Source organism: Fistularia commersonii, chromosome 33 (assembly GCF_037954325.1).
Source record: "Fistularia commersonii isolate RoL2024-O1a breed Wild chromosome 33, RoL_Fcom_v1.0, whole genome shotgun sequence".
Taxonomy (NCBI): Eukaryota; Metazoa; Chordata; class Actinopteri; order Syngnathiformes; family Fistulariidae; genus Fistularia; species Fistularia commersonii.
The window spans coordinates 10,535,530-10,554,607 of record NC_141316.1 but is presented as its reverse complement, the minus strand read 5'-3'; the positions used below and the strand labels follow the sequence as shown (position 1 = coordinate 10,554,607).

The 19,078-nt window shown below is 52.0% G+C and overlaps 2 protein-coding genes across 5 annotated transcripts; both read right to left on the bottom strand.

The window, feature by feature from the left end:
• Window positions 1-585: 585 nt before the first annotated feature.
• On the bottom strand, window positions 586-6,926 carry LOC147215066 (upstream-binding factor 1-like protein 1). Of its 3 annotated transcripts, XM_086140409.1 has the most exons (16): window positions 6,855-6,926; window positions 6,594-6,775; window positions 4,716-4,814; window positions 4,073-4,228; window positions 3,908-3,984; window positions 3,762-3,831; window positions 3,211-3,272; window positions 2,959-3,100; window positions 2,834-2,875; window positions 2,532-2,759; window positions 1,993-2,048; window positions 1,711-1,900; window positions 1,585-1,632; window positions 1,438-1,509; window positions 1,181-1,249; window positions 586-1,101 (listed from the first exon to the last, which is right to left on the bottom strand). In XM_086140409.1, the coding sequence occupies exons 1-16, from the start codon at window positions 6,883-6,885 to the stop codon at window positions 1,063-1,065; spliced, it is 1,563 nt and encodes a 520-aa protein (XP_085996535.1). In that variant the 5' UTR covers window positions 6,886-6,926; the 3' UTR covers window positions 586-1,062. The 3 variants fall into 3 exon arrangements, with proteins under 3 accessions (XP_085996535.1, XP_085996536.1, XP_085996537.1); XM_086140410.1 differs by lacking the exons at window positions 6,594-6,775; window positions 6,855-6,926 and adding an exon at window positions 5,893-6,044; XM_086140411.1 differs by lacking the exons at window positions 4,716-4,814; window positions 6,594-6,775; window positions 6,855-6,926 and adding an exon at window positions 4,470-4,591.
• A 1,789-nt stretch (window positions 6,927-8,715) lies between these two features.
• Window positions 8,716-18,843, bottom strand: slc4a1b (solute carrier family 4 member 1b (Diego blood group)). 2 transcript variants are annotated; one of them, XM_086140629.1, is made up of 18 exons: window positions 18,581-18,839; window positions 15,777-15,823; window positions 14,178-14,358; window positions 13,966-14,101; window positions 13,735-13,807; window positions 12,811-12,853; window positions 12,550-12,728; window positions 12,260-12,470; window positions 11,953-12,156; window positions 11,737-11,885; window positions 11,470-11,664; window positions 11,139-11,387; window positions 10,959-11,048; window positions 10,707-10,873; window positions 10,394-10,635; window positions 9,750-9,919; window positions 9,427-9,600; window positions 8,716-9,329 (listed from the first exon to the last, which is right to left on the bottom strand). In XM_086140629.1, the coding sequence occupies exons 1-18, from the start codon at window positions 18,597-18,599 to the stop codon at window positions 9,249-9,251; spliced, it is 2,610 nt and encodes an 869-aa protein (XP_085996755.1). In that variant the 5' UTR covers window positions 18,600-18,839; the 3' UTR covers window positions 8,716-9,248. The 2 variants fall into 2 exon arrangements, with proteins under 2 accessions (XP_085996755.1, XP_085996754.1); XM_086140628.1 differs by having other exon boundaries at window positions 10,959-11,387; window positions 18,581-18,843.
• Between the last annotated feature and the right edge of the window lie 235 nt (window positions 18,844-19,078).

Sequence of the window (19,078 nt, the reverse complement as noted above, 5' to 3'; positions counted from 1 at the left end):
GGATGCTAGCTGCGCCTCCGGGCCGGGCGGCGCCGGCTCCGCCCGGCCCGGAGCTCAGCCCGAACCCCGGGGACGAAAACAAAGACCGGGGGGAGGGAGAGGGAGGGGGAAGGCCGGCGGGAGCGGGGACCGCGGGGTTCCGGAGCGGAGCCGTGTTTCGGACCCGACTCCGCGGCTAAAAGCGAGAGCTAGCTCGTTACCCGCGGCGGAGGTCCGGGGAGCCGGACAATGTAACCGCCCGTCCGGCCGGCGGGGAGCGGAGGAAGGGAGGGAGGGAGCGGGGAGGGAGCGGGCGAGGGCCGGCCGGCCGGCGGCGGAGCACCGACGGCCGCGCCGCGGCTCCGCGGAGCCCGGACGCACTTACCTCGGACACACAGCCGATGCCCGCGTCGCAGCCCCGGCTCTGTAGGTGCTCCGCGCCGCGCCGACCGTCGACCGTGTTTGTTTACCTGCTCCGGCGGGCGTCCATCTTTGCTCCGCCGGCCAGGCGAGACCAATGGAGCGCAGAGCCGGGAGACGCGGAGGTCGGCGTGGGGACCCACGCGTGGGGCACCGCGGGACGCCTGTGGTTTGACACGATCGGGCATTATTTTATTGTTTTATTGTGTTTACAAAGAGGTTTATTGGGTCGGGTCACAGCCCAGGGTTCACAGAAGAATTCTTAGAAAGTTGTTAAAAACGGTTCCTTCACTCCGGGAAACCTCTCACTTCTAAATATCTTTATCAACAACCCAGAGGTAAAATGTCCAAACAACCATTTCTGTGCACTGAACTCAAGCCAAATCACTCAAAATCCTCTTTTTTTTTGTTCAGAATGTCAATCCATCCATTTCCAAAACATATGAGGCATGCCACACGTGACCTCCGTGACATGGATTTAAAATTGAAAAATATTCCTATTCAACAAATAAATCCTGTGGGTATCGACACAGGAAAGGGACGAGGCCCCGCAGACCAGCGGTGCGGCTCGCAGCAGACGCCGTGGATCACACGTCAGAAGGTCCGGCGACCCTTCGGGTTCCAGGTGTGTGTGTGTGTGTGTGTGTCCGTCCTCTCCAGGTCCTAGTAGATGTCGAAGGTGAAATCCTCCTCTTTGATTTCCTGCGGGAACACGCGGTTAAAGTGATGCACGTCAGCGGACGGACGGGTTGTCGCGCGCGGAGATCTTTGGCGTTCGTACCTTGTCAAAGTCCAGCTTGACCTGTGTTTCCTCGTCGCTGCTGTCCTCCATCTCCTCGTCTTCTGAATCCTGTGTGGAACAAAAGGAAAATGTCGAAACATCTTCTGCCCGGGGAGCATCTTTACCTTCCAGGCCCACAACAGCCTGATTTCATTGCTTTTTGGATTCAAATATATTAGTGAGGAGATAGTTAGAAAAGAAATTCTTCTACACGGATCCTCCATGACTGATGAGCGAGAACCTCCGGAGACACTTACCGATGGTTTGTTGAGGTCCAGGGTTTCTCTTCCGGGGCTGCGGTCCGCGTACAGAGACAGGAAGGCGGCTTTCTGGAGGGAAACGCGTCAGACGTTCAACAAGGCGCATGAACCGAACCGACCTGAGGGGGTGAAAAGGCCGCTCACCATGGGGTTGACCTCCAAATACTTTTGCCGCTGATCTTCTGGCAATTTCTGGAAGCAGATGGTGTGTAAGATGAGGGTGGGGGACAGGAGCGGGGAGGTTGAAGGACGGCGGCGGGGGCTGCGTACCGAGAACCAGCTTTGGAGCTCCGTGGAGTATCTAACCATGCGTCCGCTGACCTTCTGCGTGTAGTAACTCTTCTCCAGGACGCTGAGCTCCTTCCACAGTTTGTTGACCTTGGCCAGGCGCGCGTTGGGATTGGGGACCTCCTTCTTCAGGCACTCCATCTGCTCTTTTAAGAAGATGCCGTGCCCCGACCTATTGGGGCGCGGAGCAACGTTTCGGGTCAGAGAACGCCGTTTCAAAACGACGGAGCCGCAAACGTGGGCCGTCCCGTCGTTCCTCCTCACCAGCGGGGCATCGGCGGCTCGCCGGGGAGCAGATCCTTCCTTCTCGCGGCCTTCTTCTGGGACCAGAGGACACACACAGCTGGGGTCGGAGGCTCGGAAGAACACACACTCATCCAGCAGAGAACACTGTATCTAGGAGGAGGCCGTGGAGCTCCATCTTCCACACGCCTGCATGACCCCCATAAGCCTTACCAAGCTTCTCCTCATGGTCTGGTTAGCCCCGTGTGTGTGTGTGTGTGTGTGTGTGTGTGTGTGTGTGTGTGTGTGTGTGTGTGTGTGTGTGTGTGTGTGTGTGTGATCCACTGCTAAGGTGAGACCATACAAGGAGAGTCTGCTGGTGAGGGAAGCTGGAGGGAGTCATTCATTCATCTTGAACACACAACCAGTCCCTCATCCATACGTCTGGACAATGCAGGCTCTCCTGAACCTCCTGCATGTGTCTGGACTTTGGGAGGAACCTGGAGAACTCTGAGGAACCCCATGCAGACATGGGAAGAACATGGAGACTCCACTCAGCTGTGGTGCATTTAGAGTCTCACCTTTGGTCCTTTCAGTTTCTTCTTTTTGCCCTCCTCCATCTCCACCTCCTCCATCTCCACCTCCACCATCTCAGGCTCTTCCATCTCAGACTCTTCCACCACCTCGGGTTCTCGCACCACCTCGGGTTCTCGCACCACCTCCGGTTCTCGCACCACCGGTTCCTCCTCCTCCTCCTCCTCCTCCTCCTCCTCCTCAGGGTCCTGCACCACCTTGGGGCTTGCATGCTTCTAAAGGACAAAGAGAACTTCAGCGCTGGTCCTCAACCCTACGGCCTGCTGTCACAGCCTCCCTGCAAACTCACCCTCTTGGACGTCCTCCTCCCTCCCAGGTATTTCCATTTCAGCTGAAGGAAAGAAAACAGAAAACACTTCTTCAAACCGTGCGGCTGCTCGGAGCCGGACCTCCAGACCCGGGCTGTGGTCTCACCTCCTCGGCCCGGGCGTTGAAGTCCTTCCTCTTCTCCTCCTGAAGCTCTCGCCAGCGCCGGCCCAGCAGACGGACGTATTCCGTCCCGGAGACGCCGTGCATGAAGTCCCGCTGCTCTTTGCAGAACAGCTGGTAGCCGTTCCTGAAGCCACGCGAGAAAGAGGCTTGAGAACCATGAGGAACCTTCTAGAGCGGGTGAGATATCACCGTCATCCCAAGGTGTGTGTGTGTGTGTGTGTGTGTGTTTCGTACTGGGGGGGTTTGGCCGGGTCTCCCTTCCTGCGGGACTTGAGTAGGAGTCGGCCTCTGGCGCTCTGCAGAACACAACACCAAGACAGAGAATTAGAAACCTGACGCTGCGCTATCAGGGTGTGGAGGTCTTCTAGACATCTCCATCCATGGACGTTCTAGGACTGTGGACATGGACATGACACCTAACCCTCTCCTCTCACACCAGCTCACTCCCTGTCCCCTTCCTTCCATCCAGAAACCTCCTCTCTGGTCTTCCTCCAGACCTCCTCCAACCTCTCCATCCCTCCTCTGTCCACGTCCAAACCATCTCAGTGTGATTTATCTCCAGAACATCTGGCATGTGCTGTCCCCCTGACGGACTCCTTCCCGATCCTCTCCGTCCTCCTCACTCCCAAAGAGAACCTCCACAGCTTCACCTCTTTTCTCCACCTTTCCTATTCATCTGTTCTTCTGATGGATGTTCTTTTGGTTTCATGCATCTGCTGAGTTCTTCTCCAAACCCCACCTCAGTAAATGGTGGATCAAACTGGGCGAGAACATAAACCACTCACTTTGCCGAATTCTATTTCGTCCTCGTCCTCGTCCTCGTCCTCGTCTTCGTCTTCGTCTTCATATCCGTACCTGTGGGAGAGCATTGGTTCTCACTTCTTGGAGATGAGCGTGAATCCTTGTGAATGAATGAAGAAGAGCACGCTACCTCAGCCTCCTCTTCTTCTTCCTCTTGTCCTTAATGTATTTGTTGCTGGCCATCAGAAACCTCCTCTCATAGCAAGCCTTGGATTTGTGGGTGAGAATCCAGAAGATCACCACTGAACGCCGGGGGAGGCAGCGACGGAGGAGAAGCTCTCTGGAGGGAACGTACCTTCTGCTTTTCAGGGAGCATCTTGTACTGTTGGTTGACCACATTGAAGAGCTCCTTGGAGGTCAACTCTGGGTGCTGCTCTTTGACGCTGGCGATGTTCTCCATGCAGTAGATGGCATTCGGGGGAGGCGGTCTCTTCAGGCGCTTCTCTGAGACCTGCAGGAGGACAACCCGGACCAGGGAGAGGGTTAAAACTTAGCACCTCATGGAGAAACATCTGACCGTTCACCCTCTCATCCGCACATCTGGACCACGCAGGGTCTCCGGTGAAGCTCCTGCAGGTGTTTGGACTGCGGGAGGAACCCGGAGAACCCCGAGGAACCCCACGCAGACACCAGGAGAACATCCTGGCTGTGAGGGCGTTGGATGCGCTGGATGCTGTGACCCAGATCTTTACCCAACAGTCAGTCAGTGCAGGGTCTCCTCTGCTGGGAGCTTCACCCACACATCATGACCGGATCAGATCCACTTCTCCGGGCAGAAGTCGCCTTCATCCAGAAACCATAGTTTAGGAGGAGGCACCAAGGAGCTGGAAGGGGTTCCTCCTCATCGTACTATGAATGCCTTGAATATCTGAGTATGGTTGGCTTGCTGTCTCCTCCTGCCTGGTGAGCAGGGACCTTCAGGTTCCTCAAGGAAGCACCTGGATCTCAGCGTTCCTCGCCTTCTTCGGCGAAGAGCGGGAAGTCAGGGAGGTTTCAGCCTCGGCGATGAGCTCCGACAGGGTCCGCATTTTACGCATCTGCACACACACACACACACACACACCACACCACACGACACACACACACAATTCATTAGTTGCCCTTGTGTTTCAGTAATATACTATATAGAAATACTAATACATATTTTTGTTTTGCATAACTGCTCTTTACCTTTAATGAGACACATGGTAGCTGCATGCGTGCAAACACACATGTCTGTGTGTGTGTGATTTATATATATATATATATATATATATATATATATATATATATACTGTAATTTCCGGACGATAAGCCGCGACTTTTTTAATGTAAACAACGCTGCGGCTAATATATGGACTTTTTTGGGTGGGGGACGCTAACGAGTTTCACGCCGCTAAAACGTTTTTCCTCGTCACATCAGACCGATGAAATGACCGGGAAATTCTGAGTCCGTTCAACTCCGACACCGACGAAGACGACTTTGACAGTTTTAGTGCGCAGGAGGAAGCCCGAGATAGCGATCGGCTTGCAGGTGCGGCTTATAGTGAGGCGCGCTCAATAGTCCGGAAATTATGGTACATATATATATAGATATATGTCTATATCTAAATAGATATAGATATAGATATATGTACCTGTGGCTCTTTGAAACTAATAAATTGAGTATTTAATTAAAATGTATTTGATTTTAGTTTGCTCATTTTTAAAATGTCATTTTAAATTTGTAGATTATGGCGATCTTGCACCAACTAAATAAATGTGTTCAAATCACCTGCCTCCATCCAGCCTGTCCTCCTCCAACCATCTAACTTGCTCTCCTCTCTCCTTCCAGCCATAAACTTCTTCTACTCCTCCTTCTCCTTCTACTACTACTACTACTTCCATGGGCCTCCACAGTGAATCCACCTTCTCCATCCAACCCCATTTTCTACATCCTTCTCTCTCACACCAACTACCTTCATATCCATCAATCCTCTCACCAATATATTGACTCTCCCTCTGTCCATGACCCAACCATCTTCGTCTGGCTTCTCTGACCTTCTCTTCAAAACATCTACCATGTGTCGTCCCTCTGACGGACCTATTCCTGATCCTATAAGTCCTGGTTGCTCCCTTACAGAACCTCCTCCTCACCATCATCTGTGCCTCCAGTCTTTTGGTCATGGTCTTGTAGAGCATGCGGCACAGCTGCGCCGAGGAAAAATACCAGTTTCACGCGATTTGGTCCAAAACGGGTCGATTCAACGCAAATAACGTGTCCTGGTAGGTCTGTCTATGTGGGCAGCATGCAGGGACAGGAAGGACAATGACAGGCTCTTCTACTAGAAGGCCACAGGCGGTGGATGAAGCTGTGGATCTACCTGCTGCTGCTCAAACAGCAGAGATACAGCGCCAGGAGAAATATTTGAAAAGAAAAAGTAGTCTGGTCCTGAAGAGCATCCTGAGCCAGATGAAAGACCGGTCAGAAGAAAGTCCAAAAGGTGAGCTCAAGACAATACAGTGAAAGTTCCTCAGTTCCTGCAAGAACATCAGCTTTGTGTTCCAACAAACGGGGCCAGATTCCACTCTGAGAAAGTAAATCCAGACAACGGATTCACTCTATAATGAAAAGGTTTTAGACATGTATTTGATGGCGTGCCGTGGGATTTCTTTCTTGTAAAATATGTGCCGTGGCTCAAGAAACACTGCTCTGGACCTCCTCCAGACCATCTCAGTGTGACTTCATCTCCACAGCATCTGACATGTGCTGGACTCCCTCCTGGTCCTCTCCATGGAGCCCAGTACGACTCCAAATAAAAATAGCATCTCCACAGCCGTGGCGTCCTGAGACTCACACTCTTCAGCATGTGGTTCCACTTCTCCTCGCAGGCTTCTGGGGAGAAGCGATCGAAAGCCACCTGCTTCCAGTCGATCTTCTTCAGCCCGTAGGAGAACACCTTCATCCTGAACCTCTCCTGGATGGCCGCCTTCATCGCGGCCAGGAGCTTCCCGACGTTTTCGCCGGTCCACCCCGTCCCTGGAGCACAGCGGCGAAGCTTTCACGGGGTTGATCGATAATCGGTATTGATTGATTGGCGTGTTTTCCGGACGCTCACCGCTTCTGCTCCGCGCCCTGCCGCCGGACATCTTCCTCCGCTGCCAGGCGATCGGCTCGTTGCAGCGGCACGCTTCCGGTGGGCGTGTCCTCATCGGGATGATAACCAATGGCGTACAAGAAAATACCTACGTCACCGGAACGCTTCGTCCAACGAATACTCGATGTTTTCTTGCTCTATTTGCCTGTGTGAGGCGGAGGTCGGGGTGCAGGCGCCCCCTAGCGGCTTGGAGGACTTAAAGCGTCGTCATTTCACTCCTGGCTTCAGTTTCACAGAAGAAACTTGTGGAAGTCCTCGGGTCTCGCATCGGTGGTACGTGGCTTTCACACACGTCTTTACATATATTTCTTTCCTGTTAATAACGATGAATGACCCTATACGATATCTCACTCTAATCCCTCACCGCACTACTTCACATTGCCACTTTGCTCCTTCTTTATTCCTGTCTACTGGTATACTAAATATGGAGACATTTTTTAGATCATACTTCATGCTTTTACACTTCAGAGTGTAAAATTCACAATCATCGGATGATTATAGTACATCTCACCACCAAGGAGCTCCACTGAACGCCACAGGAGGTCTTTCCTACCTGAGGCTATCAGACTTTTTAATTCCTCTTCCCTCAGCCGCAGGGAATCTTCAAATCTTTGTGCTTAAGACCTTAGAACACTTGATAGCCTTAACCTTGACACTTTATATTTTATTGTATTTATATTTTATATTTTATTGTATTTCTTTATTGTATTTCTCCCTCCTTCTCCCTCCTTCCTACTATTATCTATTATTGTTATGTTTTTGCTTGAAACTCTGGCACAACAATTTCCTTCGGGATAAATAAAGTTGTTCTCATCTCATCTCATCTCTCATCAAATCATAATAATGATAATGACGACAACAATAACAATAATGACAATTGCAATAATAGCAATGATGATAATAATGCAAATAATAAAAATAACAATGATGTTGATAACAGCGACTGCTAAATTACATTTTGCTGCTTCCGTTTTTCGTCCAGATGTTTAGACCATTTTGGAGCTAAATAATGTTTCCAGAAGGAAAGGTGTAGAACAGGGGTGGGCAAACTACGGCCGCGAGCCACATCCGGCCCGTTGGTCTTTTTAATCCGGCCCGCCAAAGACTGATACAGAAGTCATACTTGAGGTGAATGATTGAATGATCGGATCAATGAATGCGGGAGCTCAAACAGGAGATTATTTCATTTTTGGAGCTACTTGAGAATTTTCCTGAGCTGAATGACACAGATTGGCTTTGTGATTTAGCCTTTACCGCGGACATCCTGACACACGTGAATGAGCTGGACGCGAAGCTACAAGGGAAAAAACGGTTCGTGCATGAAATGCAAGCAAACGTCAGAGGCTTCGAAACCGAGATGGTTTTACTTAAATTTTTTTTTTTTTTTTTTTTTTTATATGTCTTGTATCTTGATGCAGGCGAGAGCAGCCATGCTGTCATGCTTTAGAGACAGTGAGGAGAGGACGGGAGGCCCAAAGGAAAAGGAGGTTGTCGATGGGCCTTTGGACGCTGTTGTCACACTGATATCGGCTCCAGATGGGGCTGCAGAGATGATGTGATCGGAGCTCCTGAAAAAGCCGCCCGGCTAAAAGACGCCCTGAGGAAATGAGGCCGTGAAGACTCGAAGACGATTTCCGTCCACAACGTAACGACATTCGGCCGTTATTCTTCTCCGTGGTTTTCCGTCACTGCATTATCTTCAACCACACGTATGACGCGCTCCACTCCAGAACCTCTGCTCGTCACTGGTTCTGCACGAGGGTCTCCTGTCGTGTTGGTCCTCTCGCGGACGTCAAGAAACCACAAAGAGCAGCGCGTCCAGTCAGTTTGGAGGTAGCTTTAATAATTCTTGGAGATGAAAGCAGCAGAGCATCGCGTTCCAATAACGTGCACCGCGTGCACCCTGGCGTTCCTTTGCTCTACACTCGGACGTTCTCGCTATGCTTCTCGCACCGTTTTTTTGTAAAGATCACATTTCATTGGACTTTGGATTGTTAGCAGATACCTGAGGGTTTTGCATTTGGCAGAAACATACTCGGCTTTTCCTTCCTCGGGGTCTAAAATTTCGCTGGAAGGATCTCACGCGCTTCCTTCTTGTAACTCACATCAGTGCTACATAGAAACATCAGTGCCACGATGGTTGCGTAAGCGTTAGCTTTGACCCTGGAGCGCCCTCCAGTCGCCACCCGCCAGAGAATATATTATCGTTACTAATATCCATAAACAACACGCGTCTGCGGACGAATCACGTTTTTCGGGTTTGCGCTCGCGGCGAGAACAACACACTTTAATCTGCTCGACCTTCTTCCTTCCCGCCGTCGGTAAAAATCCCCGCTGGTGCCGCTCGCGGTTCTTCTACAACGGCATCTGGGATTCGAAGTAGACGTCCTGGCCCGGCTCCTCTTCAAATGTCACCTTGGCGTCGTCGGCGTCCAACTGAGACACGACAGACACGGAGAAACCGGGGTCGGACATTCGCACGCCGACATGCGTCTTAATCCTGAGCGGAGAGAAAGCGGGCGTCCACACTTACACACTTCATCTCCAGCTCGGTGAAGAGGCGGTCGGTCATCAGCATGCGCAGGGGGATGGTGAGGATGAGGATGAAGGGCAGAGCCAGCGACACGGGGCTGGACTTCACGATCCACAGCAGGGCCAGGCATACGATCTGGATGGCCGTGAACAAGTGCATCCTGCCGGTGCTCACCTGGGATCAGAACGTCACACGTCAGGCGAGCTCTGGACGTTCTCGGACGAGCTCGCCCGCGCACGTCTGAGAAGAAAATCCGAAGCCGACGTAGACACACTTTCGCCGGGAAGCCGCGATATGACTGAGAAGGTCCGCCATCGTCTTACCCTGGTGGCGTAGGGCTCGTCCGGGTGGTACTTCTTGGGGATGAGCAGGAGCAGCATGCGGTCCCACAGCTGGATGCCGTTCAGGGAGGTCACGCCCATGTAGAGGAAGATCCCGAAGAGGGCGGACATGGGGATCAGTTTGAGAATGGGCTCCATCAGGATGGACAGGCCTGGACGGGAACCGACACATGCATGTTGGGTTCACGAGGACACCGGAGATACATCGGAGTTCCTTTGAGAACTCGGCGCGTTCAGCCTGGACCCGTCCATCATTGAGAGACATCCGATGGTTCACCTTCTCCTTCACGCGTCTGCACGACGCAGGGTCTCCGTAGAACCTCCCGCATGTGTTTGGACTGCAGGAGGAACCTGCAGAGCCCTGAGAAACCCCAAGGGGAGAACATGGAGACTCCACAAGGAAAGGCCCCCTGTGAGAATCCAACCGCGGATCTTCTCGCTGTGAGGAGGACCTTCTAACATCTGCTCCACCTTTGGGCTCTTTACCTGCCGAGTGTTCAAAGCCTGGGTCCAGAACTCACTGCGGTCACTCCACATGACCTGAAGGTGTTTTGGCCTTCAAGAGAAACGACGGTCCGGGATCTTCTACAACTAAAACCAACGACGCTGAGGGCGAAGTCACCTACCGACCAGCAGTGCCACAACGATGCCGCTGACCCTCTGCTCCATGACCTTCTCGATCACAGGCTTGGGTCCCTTGCTCATGACGGTGAGGGCGTTGGCGTGGGTGACGGATCTCACGGTGGCGGCGCTGAGCCACGGCACGCCGAAGATGGCGCTGAAGCCTCCCATGCCCACCAGAATCAGAAGGTCGAAGTGGAAGCCGGAGCCTTTGACCATCTTCCGCTCGGGTTTGCTGACGATCAGGCTGCCGGGAGAGACGAGCGCTGAGTCCGACGTCCGAGCGGCGGATTTCTCCTCGAGCGCGGAGGAACTCACGTCGTGATCTGAGACTCCAGGAAGATGAGGATGAAGACCAGCATGGCCGGGACGCAGCACGCAAACATCATCCACACCGGGAAGGTCCGGTGGTCGCCGAAGGGGTTGATGAGCCAGCCCCTCTTGGCCGGGTTGGACACCATCAGACCTTTGGGGACCACCAGTTTCTGCGAGAAGTACGACAAAAAGCGTTCGGACCGGTATCTCGACCACGAAGGGAACGTGTTTGACCGTCTTCTCGAACGGCGGAACCTGAGTGTAGGTGTCGTTGATGTTGTAGTCGATGACGATCATGAGGAAGATGGCGATGGGGACGCCGAAGTCACCCATCAGGCGTCTGATCTGAAACGTTTCATGACTCGGTTTAGCGGCCGACGACCGGATTCGGCCGCCCGTTCTGAGACCTTCGGGCCGCGAGAACTCGCGACTCACTTTTCCCGGAAGGAAGGTGCCGTTCTTGAACTGCCGAAGGAAGTAGGCGATGAAGAAGCAGCCCAGCATCAGGCACATGGAGAGCAGGGCGGTGTTGGGGTAGACCGCCTTGATGGTGTGGACGCTAACGGTGGTGTTGCCGGTGACGTTGTCGTAGGTGACCGTCTCCTCCACCTGCGGCTGCCAGGGATTGTCCACCGTGTCGTTCAGATGTTCGTAATTCAGAACCAGCGGATGGGCCCTGAAGATCTAGAGGAGCGAGGAGTCGGAGTTGGGATGGACAGCGGAATCCGAAGATGGAGCGGCACTGAGACGGCTGAAGATGGTTTACCCTCCCCAGCTTGGCGAAGGTTTCGTAGATGAAGATGATGGAGATGAGGATGGAAAATATTTCCTGGGTGAAACGGGAGATGAAACGCACCAGGAAGCTGCCCTCGCAGGCCACGATGATCACCACGATGACCACGAGCCACACCCCGACCCAGACCCTGCCCACGATGTACTCGATGTTCTGGGACTTGCAGAACTGAAAGACGGAGGACAGGAAGCGTGACTTCACCAGAAGGTCTCCGGCCGGGGAAGGACGTCCGCGGCTCACCGCGTAGAAGGCCTCCTCGAACACCAGCAGGGGACCGGAGAAGCCGATGACCAGGACGGGCTGGGCGGCCACGAAGCAGAAGATGATGCCCTGGATGCTGGTCGAGATGAGGAGCTCCGGAACGCCCATCATGTCGTCCACCTTATCGGCTGAGAGAACGCGGTTACGTGTTGAAACGTGCGAGGCAGAGGTCCTTCCGGAAACCTGGAAACTCACCGAGGAGCCCGCCGAAGGTGATGGCGGGAGACAAGGCCGCGAAGTAAATGAAGATGATGGCGGCGAGGACCTGGGCGTTCAGGGCGTCGGTGATGTCGCTCTTGTAGAACTGGTAGCGTCTCTTGACGTCGCGGATCATCCCGCCGAACGGCCGGCCCGTGCGGGCCAGGGGGTCGTCGGGTGGAGGTCCGGCGGAGACGGAAACTGGGGCAGAAGGTCTCAAGTGAGGAGAACGCTCCGCGCAAACATCTCGCGAGACGTTTGGGTGTCGCAGGAGGTTCCTCAAAGCCGGCGGGAGGAGCCTTGCCTTTCCGGGGCTTTCCGTCCAGCTGGGACTCGGGATCGGAGGACCTGCTCCTCTCCTGCAGCAGCTTCTTCTGGAAGGCGACGATGGAGCCGAGCACGGACTCGCTCTGGATCTCGGTGGGCGGGATGACGATGCTGCAGTCCATGAAGTCGGCCACGCCGTCCATCACCTCACGCGCGCTCTTCGCCTGAGTGGCCACCTGGTTGAACACCTGGAGGAGGGCGGCCCACGTCATGGATCCACACGGGCATCGTGAGAAGAACGCGGACATTTGGACGTGAAGCACTCGCCTTGTCGGCCATCAAGGCGGCCATCGCGCGGCCGGTCTCGTGGTAGTCGATGTCGGCCCCGCGAGGACCGATCAGGACGAAGAGGAAGCGCACCGGGGTCTCCAGGGCCGAGTCCAGCACGGCGGCTTCCTTCAGGCGAACAAACACCACCGCCGGCTTCTCCAGGAACTCCAGAGCTCCTAACACACAGGAGACCGGAGCGCTCGCGGGTCAGTGGGCCGCAAGAGTCCCTCCAGGGGAAAGTGACCCTTCGCAACTCACCCACGAGCACCATGGAGGCCTCCACGCGCTCCGACTCCTCCTTCTACGAGAAAAACAAGAGTTTGGAGTATTAACCTGACGAGCATCGCTCTCCTGAAGACCAAAGTCCGGAGACCAGGGCCGGTCCGGAGACCAGGGCCGGTCCGGTCCGCCTGCAGAGGCGCTCATGTCGGAAGGAGCTTTTGCGAGGGTCTCCTGGTCTCTACCGCCCTCAGACGTGGTCCATCATCTAGCACAGGGGTCAGGAACCTTTTTGACTGGGAGAGCCATAAAAGCCAAATATTTCTTGATATATTTCATCGAGAGCCATATAGTACTTTTGAAATAGGTCTTACTTTTAATGCGACCTCTGGTGCTGTATGGATTTGCTCGAAGTGCTGCTTTATATTTGACCGTTTCATCGATGCAATTTTATCATAGCATATCAGACAAACCGCAGATCCAAATGCAAGTTCCTCCGTCCTCGCAGCCTGGAACGCACGGGAATCATCCTCTTTTTTTTCTTTGTCGCCGTCTTTTCCGTTACGAGCGTTGATGCGGATAAAGTCGTTGGCTACTTGATCAAATTAATTTCTTCACCTTTACAACGACCCGGACGTGCTCGGAAGCCAACGGTTCCCGACCCGACCGACGGGCGACCCGTGAAATTTATCTTCAAAACTAATTTCTGCTTACTTTAAAATGACACAGAATTACGAAGAAATCTTTTGGCTTCTCCCTTCAGGGGTCGCCACAGCCAATCAACTTTCTCCATCTAACCCTAGAATTATTATGACGAAACATCACAAGTATTTTAAAATCAGTTCCAAACTGATTTTTTCTTTTTCAGCTCGAAATTGTCTGGGAGCCATACGGCATCACCAGAAGAGCCATAGGTTCCTGACCCCTGATCTAGCAGCTGCGGATTATTCTGGACCATCTTACCCGCTCCTTCACCGAGAACTTCTGCAGGTTGACGCCGTCGGTCAGAGCTTCGCTCTCCACGTCGGCCGACGGGCTGGAGAGAGGACACAAGGCGGCGTGAACTCCGGACACTGAGAAGTCCAGCTCTTGGAGGATCTTGGAGGACGCTCGGTGGTCAGAGATGTTCATTCTCACGGTGACCGCGCGCTCGTGCCAGAAGACCTCCTCGCCGGTCGGTGTTACCGGAGATACCTGCGGTTCTGCAGCAGAGCCTTCAGCACGCCCTCCTGGTCGCCCGCTCCGATCTGCTTCTTGTTGACCAACTCGCTCACCATCTTCTCCGCGATGCCGGCCATGGTTTGCTCCTGGCTGTTGAAAATCATCACGCCTTGACAGAAACACGCGAGGGAGGGCGTCAGCATCTTCTCACGCCTCCTTCTCCGAAACATCCTCCTCCTACCGACCTGTGGTCATGGTGCGTCGCAGCTGGACCAGGCTCTTGAAGGTGAGGTAGGAGATGTGCGAGGACCCCCAGACGCCGGCCCGGGGGTCGAAGCTCTCCTCGTAGCCCGCCCATCGGCCCGTCTCCTGCCAGTAGGTCTCCTGGTTCTGGTCCTTCATCAGCTCGTTCAGCTCCACATACACCTAAAGAGAAGCAGGGGTGGAGGATCAGGACCAGAGGCGGAGGTGCGACCGTCTGAGATGCCTTCAGTGAAGTTCTGGCGTCTTTGGATTCCATTTCCAGGGACATTTCTGCGGGTTCATCGTCTACTCTATGTAAGATTTACCGCCTGACAAAAGCTTTCGTTGGATTGTCCGGACGGGCGAACGGTCCAACGTCTCTATAAAGGGCCCTGTGATTGGTTCGGGACGAATCTCTCGTCCAATCACAGCCGGGACAGGCTCCGGTGCCCTGCGGCCCTGATCGACGATGAACAGATGAATCCGGTGCATGCGGTGAGATTCACGGCTGGCGAGGCGCCGACTTCACAATCAGATTTACAGAGAACAAACCCTGCGGAGCAGCTTCTTCATCAACTCCAGCTTGCCATCGCTGAATTCTGCAGCAAGAAGAATAGCTGGAATCCCGAGCGCCCCCTACCGCGAGGCAGGGGAACTGCGTGCCTCACTTAGTGGTTCTTGGAGGCCGTTTTCTGATCGCTCAGCACAAGAAACTAGTAACACACACACACACACGGTTGTTGACAAATTGGATTTGTAGCTCATCTAGCAAACGTGTTTAAACATTTCACTGAAAGACAGCAAGCCGGTGTTCATGCGGAGCGTGGCGGCAGTCATCCGTCATTGAGGCTCAACGGTCCACTGCCTCACCGCACGTCTTCTCGGCATTTGAACAGTAAATGTGAAAATCAAGCCATTTTGAATCAAAAACTGGTGAAATTAAATATTAAACTATTTGACGTTTCATTCTTTTTTTCATTTGACAATTTTTTCTTTCCAAGATTGGCAAGTGAGGCACATCCACCTGCTGCCTCCCCTGCCTGTAACTCACCGGATGAATAGCATATACACATATATATATGTATAAACAGCTCACTATACATACAAAGGATGACGACACTTTGCAGGAATCGGTCGAATTCTCCAGGAGGAGCTCTGAGGGAAACCCGAGAGAACCTCCTGTTTGTGGTAAAAATGGTGGCGATCGTCCACCAGACTCGGAGATCAATTCGCAAAGAGGGATCCGGCTCGCCGGGCGTCTGGCGCTCGGACCGCCTCCTCCTCGCAGGCGCCGTCACGCTTGACCAAACTTGTAAACACAGATGATATTTTGGGTGTTGTCTTCCACCGCCTCAGCAGCGAGGGCCGCTCACGGCCGCTGTAATCCTAATCTCCTTCGCGGCACCCTTGAGACGGCGGCTGAGATAAGGCGCACGGGACGCGTGTCTGTACGGTAAACAAAGGCCCGGCGGCGGCCGAGCGGCGCCCGAGCCGGGCCTTTGCTCGCTCGGTCGCTCGCTCCACGCCAGCCATACCGGACCTGTTTGGACTGTCAATATGGGTCTGGTCTTCTTCTTGAGTCGTGACATGGGGTGCCTCACCTGACACTGTGCAGCGGGGTTGGCGTTCCTGTGGGCGATCCAGGCGGCTGCGGGACACAGGTAACCATGATTACACCTCAAAAACTCACAGGACCACCAGGATCCAGCAGACTTATACATTTAGAAGGCAAAGAGAAGGTGTTTTGGAAATATGGAGGTAGATGCAGAAGGAAGTTGTCTGCAGAGGGTCTGTTCCACCGCCGAGGCACCCAGGTTGTGTCTCACAACACAATGACTTATTTTCAAAACACAGGTAAACAAAGGGGTGGACAATACAGAATACACTGTCATATCTGTAGGGGTGTGTGTGTGTGTGAGTATGTCACTGGGTGTGTTGTGTGTGTGTGTGTGTGTGTGTGGTGAATATCCCCCCCCACCCCCCCTGTCTATATGTGCATGTATGCAGATGCATCACTTTAAATGTGACACGTTGCAAGCTAACGTCCGCTAACCCACTGCAATTACACTTTTTCTTTTCTAAAGATGAAAACGTGTGTGCGCGTCTAAACGTCCCACAGCCAGAATCCCCGAGACACAGATTTGAAGTGTGTTTTTGGATCGGGGGAGTTATTCTGTTTTTCCCAAGCTGGTGCGTAAAGTTCTTCAGACTCCCTTGATGCAGCGTCCGGCAGCATCTCCGTCATCCTCTATCAACGCTTTGGGTTTTAAACTCCCGTCAGAAAACGCTCCGCGCAGAAAACACCACATTTTGCAAAGAAAGCGCCGGCCACCTGAGCTCCCGCAAAATAACTGCGATATTCTCCCGACGAAGCCGCTCCCCGCCGGCCTGATCGGAATCCCGGCCGCCGGCGACGCGAGAGAAAGGAACGCTTACCTCCTGCAGGCACTCGTCAAGCGGACAGCAGTAACAAGTGACTGACCCCAGAGTGGCAAAAAAGCATGACTTTATAAACAGCTCTTTAAAGTGGTACGTGCGGGCGAATGCTGGCTGATAATGGGTGGGACTTGGACGTCGGCGCTCATCCAGCTCCGTCCCGGCCGGACACGCATCCCGGGAGCGACGGTCTCACCCATAATATTGACAGTAAACACAAGGACTCGGTTTGTACGGAAAACCAGTCACACTATGTCATTATCCCACCAGCATCTTATCACATTTAATGTCTGTGTTTGCAGGAAAACAGAGGTTTGGATTACAGGGCCGGGCCGGGCCGGGCCGGGGCCGCCGCTCACCTTCAGCGCCGCCGCGCCGCCCGGTCGCGCTCCGGAAAAGGTCACTTCATCTCCCTTTGGTATTTTGCATCCACAGAACCTCGTGTTGTGGCGCCGCGAGGGGGAGGTGATTATAGATTATGGATCGGTGCGGCCGAAGCACCTCCGACGGGAAGGTTGGCGGTCCGATTCCCGGCGGCCCCGTTTGCGACGCACCCTCTGGCAAGGCACCGGACCCCCGGTAGCTCCTGATGAGCCGTGTGTGTGTGTGTGTGTGTGTGTGTGTGTGTGTGTGTGTGTGTGAGCTAACGCAAGACAGGAGATCATCTCCCGGTCAGAGGCGTCTCCTTCGGCGGAGCTCGTCTTTATGACCTTTGACCTGCAGGCCGATAAGTCAGCCACCGCCCCCCCCCCGCGTGCACGGAGCCGCGCACGCCGAAAACAGCGCTGGGCACGCGACGTGTTTGCTAAATACTCCCCGTGCAGTTTGTTCCGCTCCACGCCGCTCACTCAGCACGACGCCTTTACAACTTTACTTACAACTATTTATAGGCTTTTTCCCCAAATTGTTCAAAAGATGTTGAATTCAAAGGCGGTTTTGTTTTGTTGAACCCAGACGTGCAACAAAAAGACAAATGTGTTGTTTTTTCCAGTGCATTCTTTGGTGGGGCTGGAGGGGCCGCAGCAGTAAGACTGCCCTGATAGCAACCGTAACAACAACAATATTAATATTATTAATAATCATTATTATTGTCATTATTATTATTATTATTATTATCATCATTATTATTATCATTATTATTATCATTATTATTATTATTATCATTATTAATATTATTATTATTATAATGTTTAGTATTATTATCATTATTATTGTTATTATTATTATTATTATTATTAGTAGTAGTAGTATTATGTTTTTATTATTATTGTTATTATTATTATTATTAGTAGTAGTATTAGTATTAGTATTATGTTTTTATTATTATTTTTATTATTATTATTTTTACTATCATTGTTATTATTATTATTATTATAATGTTTATTATTATTATTATTATTATGTTTATTATTATTACTACTATCATTATTATTATTATTATTATTATTACTACTATCGTTATTATTAATATTATTATTATAATGTTTATTATTATTATTATTATTATTATTATAAAAAGATGAAGAAGCAGAAAAATGATAATCAGAATAGTGACAATGAAATAATAATAGAAGAGATAACAATAGTAAATGATAATAAAATACAGCTAATGATCATAACAATATAATCCAATAAATAAACCAACGATTAATCATTATTATGATTATATCATTGTATTATTGAATAATTATATATTTTATAATTGTGATTATATATAATTAGTTGTATATTATTATTTTATCATTTTTATTTCTACTATTAGTATCACTCTCATTGTTATTCTAAATACATTTTCGTATCATATTATCACTATTATTTTTTAAGTGATTTTAATAATAATTAAACCAATAAATCAATGAATAAATAATGTTTTTCTCTATATTTTGATACAATCCTGTGTATTTAATATTTATGTGACACTTCGGTCCCCATATTGAAGGGTCACCTATCAGAAGAAGTCATCCCTTACCTGCGGAGCACCTTTCCATCGATGGCTCGGCGAGCGTCCTCCAGAAGAAGATGACGCACGGCGGCTGGAGAACCTCTGGATCTGCAGCTGGTATCTCCTCCTCAGCTCTGTGAAGGCAACGCTCAGAAGAACGTGGCCGCAGAAGGTCGGGGGCCCGAGCGGCCGCTGTCCTCCTCCCTGATAACAGCTGTCCAGGGGCCTATCACCCCTCAACATCTGGGCCTCCCTATCTCCAGGAGGAGGTCTCTTTCATCACACCCAGCGAGGGGGTCCAGGTAGCTTCTCCAGGCAGAGATGATGCTCCTCCATCTGCTATCGGTGTGTGAGCAGAAGACGCCGACCACCTGGAGCCTCCACACCTCTGCTGAGGAACGACAGAGAGCATCATTGAGCTGGAGATGTCTGGAAACACCACGCAGAGCAGAAGGTGGAGCACACACACACACACACACACACACACACACACACACACACACACCTGTCCCGAAGACCTCCAGG

What these genes read in the sequence shown, in the direction of transcription:
- slc4a1b (XM_086140628.1), bottom strand. An exon ending in AGTTCTCGGTGAAGGAGCGG is followed by an intron (nt 12,854 to 13,734) that starts GTAAGATGGTCC and finishes TTTTTCTCGTAG; the next exon opens with AAGGAGGAGTCGGAGCGCGT. An exon ending in CCGAGCTGGAGATGAAGTGT is followed by an intron (nt 9,330 to 9,426) that starts GTAAGTGTGGAC and finishes GTCGTGTCTCAG; the next exon opens with TTGGACGCCGACGACGCCAA.
- LOC147215066 (XM_086140409.1), bottom strand. Translation starts at nt 6,885, where the DNA reads ATGTCCGGCGGCAGGGCGCGGAGCAGAAGCG. An exon ending in ACGAAATAGAATTCGGCAAA is followed by an intron (nt 3,273 to 3,761) that starts GTGAGTGGTTTA and finishes TGTGTTCTGCAG; the next exon opens with AGCGCCAGAGGCCGACTCCT. An exon ending in ATTTGGAGGTCAACCCCATG is followed by an intron (nt 1,510 to 1,584) that starts GTGAGCGGCCTT and finishes GTTTCCCTCCAG; the next exon opens with AAAGCCGCCTTCCTGTCTCT.